Source organism: Camelina sativa, chromosome 17 (assembly GCF_000633955.1).
Source record: "Camelina sativa cultivar DH55 chromosome 17, Cs, whole genome shotgun sequence".
NCBI lineage: Eukaryota > Viridiplantae > Streptophyta > Magnoliopsida > Brassicales > Brassicaceae > Camelina > Camelina sativa.
The window spans coordinates 29,863,135-29,871,180 of NC_025701.1; the positions used below are offsets into that span (position 1 = coordinate 29,863,135).

Genomic DNA, 8,046 nt, shown 5'->3' on the forward strand with positions numbered 1-8,046 from the left:
ATTAATACAACTTAGTGGAGAAATAAAGTTAATGCATAATTTATAAGGAGAACCTATAAAGATTTCAGTTTTATATTATGTGAGTTAAATGTGAAAATTAATTGTTTTAAATTTGTATTTTAATAAAAAAAAANAGAGACATAATAGATAATTACATATGGATCATTTCAACTTTATGATCTTTTTGTGTGGTGGACNTAAAAAAAAATTGTTAAAATTGCATTGTCAAGTGGACCAATAAGGAGAGACTGAAACTCTACTTTTATATATATGATTTGAGGGTCAAAGACGACAAAGATAATTTCAAACAAATTTCTAGAAACATTAAGTTTTGTTTTTTCTTGTCTGACGAATGATTACGTAACCATGACATACATCGGGATCCAAGTATAGGTTTTATAAATCAATGTAACAAAATTGACCATATACAAAAAGAATGGACCAAGAATTATATAATCAAAATTAACTTAGAAAATTGGGGAAACGGTTTTAATTTAGATTTTGTTCACATTCCTCCTTACTCATCTCTTCTTATACCATTTGTTGTCTTTTACAAAATGGGACAGTGTTGTCTGTTGACGAGATTGATTGATTACACAGTTCTCTGCATGTTCATACTTGTAGCAAAACTTAAGGTTGATTGGTAAATCTAATTTGGTGGTTGGAAGTTGAACCAATCTCATTAGTTGTTGTTACCAATCGAACGATTTGATGAAATAGACGATTGAACAACACGATCTTTTTGGAATTACTACCTTATCAAACCATAATTTCAATGTTCTGGTCTTTAACCAAATAGGAGTAACAAACTTTTTTCGGTTCTGTCTTATTATCTCTCTAACCACTTTTTCTAACTACTTTTACTCCAGCCGCAAAAAAACTACAAATATTCATGACTAAAAAACCTTGAAACGATGGTTACTTAATCGGATTCTCTCTCTCTTTCTGTTACCGTTCGATTTACATTAATTTTCAAACGCGCATTAAAACGCTCGATTGAGTAACTACAGTAACATTTTTATCGCCTTCAAATTGGTTAAAACGCTCTACTCTTTAGGACATCCGATTAATCAATTAGTATGTCTGGTGTTACATCAACTTAATGATTGCTTGAAAAGCACAGGGTCTCCATTATCCTAATCTCGTGCTTAACAACGACATAAACAAAGTGAATCATCCCTTCTATTTAAAACCAGAAAAGTTATCATTAATTTTTCACATCAAACACACAAAGTTGTAACTTATAAGTTTGATGTCAAATCATAGTTTGTTTGAAAATTAGAAAAACATACAACATTAAAACATATGGGGTCATCAACAACACTTACTAGAACAACATTTGACAACTGTGTCTTCGGATCATGAGTTTTTTTTCTTTTAACTTTTACAAACAGATTCTAATCTCTCATAAATTTCTCAAACCATAGCAAAGTTTTTATTTGGTTACCTCCAAGCACAAGAAGTGATCAGAGGTTGATTCTTCCATCCTAAATACAATGCTCCATCTCTTTCTTCAAGTGTATACTTCTCTGAATAACTCTCAAGCAATCCTTTGATCGTTGCGTTCACATACGAGCTCAACGGATACGGTTTAAAACCCGCCATGTGAAACCTAGACCTCCATTTCCCTAGTGGCTCGTGCCTCTCTTCTCTTTCGACACCTTCACATGCTATAAGATTCACAACCTCTCTAGCCAAACAATGCTGCTCAACATTGATCCTTTCCTTGTGATCTCTAGCGAGTTTCACATCTATCGATTCAAAAACCGCCAAGTAATGGTTCATTGTCTCGACAAACCGTGGAAGAAACGGCGCAGTGTTTGTATTCGCTTCTTGTTCGACCAAAGTCACAACGTTAGGTGACAAACGTTTGACCAGTCTCAACAATCTATCTCTGTGATTCTCCACCGTTACACTCTCATCAGGCATGTGGTGAAGAACGAGCGGGAAGTTAACCGCGAGGGCTTCTCCATTTCTAACTCCTAGCTTCTCTATTTCAACTTCCGTGCAACACAATGCAGCTCCATGGAACTCAAATGGCACACCACACATTTCAGCTAGCTTCCCGAGTCTCTGTCCGACTAATTCAAGACCTCCTTGTCGAGCAAACGATGATCTTGGATCATCAATACCCGTGATCCTAACTTTAGGAGGTCCACCAGGTCGAGCACCGAGAGCACGGATCAAACTCACCCACTGACCTCCCTGAGAAATCTGGAAATCGATAATGTGCACAAAACTCTCGTTCTTCACAGCTTCAGCTATAGCTCCATTTGCAGACTCGTACCCGAATTTGAAATAAGGGCAGGCTTCATACAAGATATGCATATAAGTAAGAAGCTCAGGACCTGTCGGGTCTTTGCATCTCAAAGCTTTATAGATAGAGCTACCAGAAGATGCTAACCGAGCAACTAGGCCTTCAAGCATATAAGCTCCTAAACGCTGAACAGGCTCACCAGAAACAGAAACCATTTGCTGTAACTGAGAAATCAACCAATCAGTCAATTCCAAATCATAGCTTTCAACGGCCATAGCGCATTCATAGAGCACTCCTTTTAAATCTCCCCTAGAGATCATCTCCATAGATCTATACATAGCAGAAGAAACAACTCTATGTTGCTGTCCAAATCCGCCTTGATGGTTAAAGCTGTTGTCTAAATCAGGCTCCATCATTGCAGTCTCCAAATCTTTAAGCATGAGACTAAGCTCTGTCTCGTTGTTGTTTGTCGCAGAAGATCCGCTTAAAGGAGAGTTATTGTTGTCTTCAGGGGAATGAGTAAACCGGGATGAGTTGTTGTTGTTAGCTTGTGAAATGGGACTTTCATTGGAAGAAAAGCTTGTGGTTGAAGAAGAATTGTTGTTGTTGTTGTTGTTGTTGTTCATGTTAAGACAAGGATGAGACTTGGTGCCTGAAGAGGATTCAANAACTCAAATGGCACACCACACATTTCAGCTAGCTTCCCGAGTCTCTGTCCGACTAATTCAAGACCTCCTTGTCGAGCAAACGATGATCTTGGATCATCAATACCCGTGATCCTAACTTTAGGAGGTCCACCAGGTCGAGCACCGAGAGCACGGATCAAACTCACCCACTGACCTCCCTGAGAAATCTGGAAATCGATAATGTGCACAAAACTCTCGTTCTTCACAGCTTCAGCTATAGCTCCATTTGCAGACTCGTACCCGAATTTGAAATAAGGGCAGGCTTCATACAAGATATGCATATAAGTAAGAAGCTCAGGACCTGTCGGGTCTTTGCATCTCAAAGCTTTATAGATAGAGCTACCAGAAGATGCTAACCGAGCAACTAGGCCTTCAAGCATATAAGCTCCTAAACGCTGAACAGGCTCACCAGAAACAGAAACCATTTGCTGTAACTGAGAAATCAACCAATCAGTCAATTCCAAATCATAGCTTTCAACGGCCATAGCGCATTCATAGAGCACTCCTTTTAAATCTCCCCTAGAGATCATCTCCATAGATCTATACATAGCAGAAGAAACAACTCTATGTTGCTGTCCAAATCCGCCTTGATGGTTAAAGCTGTTGTCTAAATCAGGCTCCATCATTGCAGTCTCCAAATCTTTAAGCATGAGACTAAGCTCTGTCTCGTTGTTGTTTGTCGCAGAAGATCCGCTTAAAGGAGAGTTATTGTTGTCTTCAGGGGAATGAGTAAACCGGGATGAGTTGTTGTTGTTAGCTTGTGAAATGGGACTTTCATTGGAAGAAAAGCTTGTGGTTGAAGAAGAATTGTTGTTGTTGTTGTTGTTGTTGTTCATGTTAAGACAAGGATGAGACTTGGTGCCTGAAGAGGATTCAAGTGTGCAGTAAGAATCAAATGTCTGAACAGAAAGATCCATTTGCTTAACTGAAGATGGCGGATGGTAAAACATTGAAGATCCATCTTGAATCATATGTTTCTGTGTAGCCTCCATATCGAAACTATCTCTGCCACACAAAAAAAAAAAAAAAAAAAAACAGTTTCTGAGATACTGAGAGATTCTAGTTTTAGAAACAAGATACTAAAGAAGTACCCTAACCGTTCATCTTAAGATTCATCATTGGAGAGACTATTCAAGAAAAGGAAAAAAGAAAAAAATCTTACAAAGGTTGGATCTTTATGTAGCATAGATTCAATTAAAGATCAACCAGTAGAGAAAAATTATAAACAAGATAGAAACATGAACTCAAATATCTGTAGATAGGACAAAGTTCAAAGATTTTTTAGAGATAACTGTTACATAAACCCTAAAAGCTTGATAACTCAATTACAACACAGCTTGATGAACCAGAAACAAAGTAAGTTGTATTTGTACAATTAGATTGAAACAAGGAGGAACAACAACGTTTTAAGTAAGAAAATCAAAGAAACAAGAACTCAGCAAAAGCAACCGACAGAAGAAAAACAAAAAAAACTCGATTTGATATTGGAAAAAGAATGAAACTTTGAAATCAAGAATCAGACCTGATGATGGTTGTTGAGTTTGCAGAAAGAGAGAGATTCTTGAGGTTTCAAGAAAAAGATTTGGTTGGTATTTTTGATCTGGAAGGTTGAGAGAAGTGCTTTGTTTGATTACCACTTGCTTTGCTTTGCCTACTTTAACAACACCCAGAGAGAGGGGAATAATAATAAAACGCTCACCTCAATTCATTTTTATCCTCATCTCTTTCCTCAAACCAAAGTACCCCTTTGACTATTCCATTTTACTTCTTTGCCACTGTTGTGTTTGTGTTCTGTTTTTTTTTTTGTGCCGCGTAAATTATTTTGTCGCAGTCAATATTAGTATGACGACGAGTAAAACAACTGTAATATGTATGATCCGAAATAGATTTTGTCATGCATTACATCATTCATTATTATCTGAGATATTAATGAAAACATTGATACTAAATGATAGAATGATTAACATATAATAAATGTTGGAACATGAGATGCTAAATTTTGAATTAAATAAAAAGATCTTTGGAGTTAATGAGAGTGGTTGAAATGTCGTGGGCTGACCATCTTTTACCAGAGTCAATTTCTTTTTTTTGTTACGTCATTCAACTTGTAACAGTTTTTGTTTCTTCTGTTAATCATTCTTTTCTATAATCTTAAACAAAACAAAAAAAAGACTATACAACAAAATTACCTAAAAAAAATTATGGAATCAAGATAAATCATTTTGGAAAAGAATGATAATAGGGAAAAATGCTCTTTTAGAAGATTAGAGGCGATGTCAAATAAAAAACTCGTAAGACAAATTAAAATGTCATTAAAATACTGAATTTTATATTTTCGTTGATTTAAAGCATGAACTCTTTATCTGGTGGAAAAAAACTCCATTATTTTGTTGACTTCTAAATAATTCATAAACTCTTGTTGACTTGGCCTGATGAGACACAACTTTAAATTGTCAAATAGATAAATTATGCAGGATTAATTAGCATTTAATGATAATCTGTTAATAACAATGTCGTTTTTCAAACCTAAAACCTCTAAACCTAGGGTTTTTGATGTGGAAAAAATGAAAATCAAGTTTCAATTTGGGGATTTAGGGCTGATTGAACGACATCATGTTGTTATTAACGGGATCTCGTTAACGGCTAATTAATCTCGTGTGATTTCTCTATTTTGCCACTAAACGTTGTGCCTCATCAGGCCAAATCAACAAAAGTTTGTGAATTATTTAGAAGTCAACAAAAGAATGAGGTTTTCGTTTACGAGATAAAGAGTTTATACTTTAAATCAACAAAAATATAAAGTTCAGGATTTTAATGACATTTTCTCTAATGATAATATATCAATGTTGCGTTCTACATTTATAACATTAAAAAACGCTACAATAAAAATGAATTCATATTGTTTGTATTTTGATGTATAGTATTTGTAATTCCAATCCTTGTGATAGAATGAAATACTTTGAACAAAAACAAAAACAAAAAAAAACCAAGAAATGAATGAAACACGAGCAAAAAAAGAAAAGAAAAAGGGTTGTTATCAAGAGAGTATAAATAATAATAGCCCATGATTCTTCATAATAATTAATAATATTAATGTTATAAAGTCTTTGGAATAAAATTAAACAAACGTACGAACCGAATAATTACGATGACTCAAGAAAATAAAGTAAAACTAAACATGATGAGGATTTATTATATTCTATGTGTGGACGGATGTATGAAAGCAATAAACATCTTTTTGTTTCCCTTTTTGGTATAACCTTGATGAGTCCTCAATGAATAATAAAAGTACTATACATAGTTAATGTTAACACCAAACTCACCATATAATATACATGTATAGCGTGATTTATATAGTACATGCAATGCAATACGATATAAATTCAACTTAAAATTTATGCTTGATGGGTTTACCATAGTAAGATTGTTTCCTAATTTTATTGTAGCAACTCGGTTTTTTCAATTTTTCATCTTTTAGTAAATGTACAGTATTAAGCTATTAGCCAAAAGCGAGGGTAAAATGGTCCGCAGAGACCTAATACATAGATGAGATCGAAAAAGAAAAAAGACGAGATGAGATGACACCAGACGTGCAAGCCAGGTGTTGGTCCAAACACTTCTCACTTTGAGGCCTAAAAGTTTGTGATTATTCCCTGCCTTTTTATCCTACCATTATTATTATTATTTTTTTAACTAGTAGTAACTAGTAATACAACTACCTTTTTTACATAAATGTGAATTTTATTTCGTGTTCGAACTTTAAAGATCAGTGTGTTCAAAAAAAAAAATATATACATTTGGATGTATCATGGATTTGTTGTTTAACTAATGGTACATATCATAACATTGGCACACTTATCCAATATATATATATTTACAATGAATCTAAATGCATACACTATATAATTTTTTAAAAAACATTTAACAAATAATTATTCATTTAGTATATACAATACGATATTGCTACATAAAAACAAGAACATTTATTTGTCCACTTACCTTTTCATTACATACGGAGTAATACAGCATATATTATTAATGAATTCCCAGATAATTTAGTTATAAATTTTTCAATGTATTGACACATTACAACTACAATGGATAGTCTCTACTCTCTACTAATGCTTCATCCAATACATTGTAGTTACGTACCGAACTATTGATGAGAATTTAAAGCGGAAATGCTACTGAAATAGTGCGTGTGTATACGTATGCACTGTTAACTGTTAAGTCTAGAAAAAATATCTCTTTGATCAAATATCCACTTTAGAATATTTCCAGCTGCACGAACAAAATGGTGTATGGACATGGCCCGGACGCTGCAGAAGCAGCAGAAATGTGTACTTGGGAAGTTCACACGTTAAGATCTCATGCCGACCTTATTGAGTTGTCCCACCATCACTTTAAAGCCCTTTGACCCATACCGCGTTGTTTTTGAAGAATTTGAGAATTCAGATTTGACCTCCCATTTCTATAAGTGTACTTTAATTTCTATGCACCTTAATGTTTTATTTTGTTCTCTCGAGTAACAACACTATGTCGGAAAAAAAAATCAACTCATCCGAGTTATGACAATTGACAAATCACAGAATTTCAAAAAGGACATTTACTAAGTCATCATCTATGATTACTCTACTAGACTTTTGAAAAGATAACAAAAAGTTCCTTACTAGATCTCTATGTAAGAGTCTGACACACTTAAGTTTCGGATCAAAAAAAGAAGAAGAAGACTAGCCTAAGTTTTACCCCTGGCATGGCTAACCAAACCTATCGTTAATTTATCAAACATGACGAAAAGGAGCAAAACAACTAATTTTTACAATGTATAGAAAAAACATATCATATGATGCATGGTTGGATTGATAAATCTCTAGTACCCTACAAGTTATATAACATATAACATATTACTTGTTTAATTCGTTCATATACCCTCATCATATATTCGTGCCTAATTCTTGAAATCAGTTATACCAAAATTAAGTTTCATCTAGAGGAAAAAATTATTTTGGTTGGAACAAAAGCAAATGACAAATCAGAACAACAAGGATTACATGTATATATAACTTATACGTTAAAACAAGCTAATTGAATGGTTATCCAAAG

General features: G+C 34.2%; 2 protein-coding genes across 2 annotated transcripts; both read right to left on the bottom strand.

Moving 5' to 3' along the window:
- Positions 1,235-2,802, bottom strand: LOC104758366 (scarecrow-like protein 5; the record flags this gene model as incomplete). The annotated part of the gene is given in 1 exon segment (XM_010481220.1): positions 1,235-2,802. A coding segment is annotated over 1 exon segment (1,359 nt), but the record flags the coding sequence as incomplete, so codon positions are not given.
- On the bottom strand, positions 2,880-4,641 carry LOC104759917 (scarecrow-like protein 5). Its single transcript, XM_010482789.2, has 2 exons — positions 4,466-4,641; positions 2,880-3,948 (listed from the first exon to the last, which is right to left on the bottom strand). The coding sequence occupies exon 2, from the start codon at positions 3,933-3,935 to the stop codon at positions 2,880-2,882; it is 1,056 nt and encodes a 351-aa protein (XP_010481091.1). The 5' UTR covers positions 3,936-3,948; positions 4,466-4,641.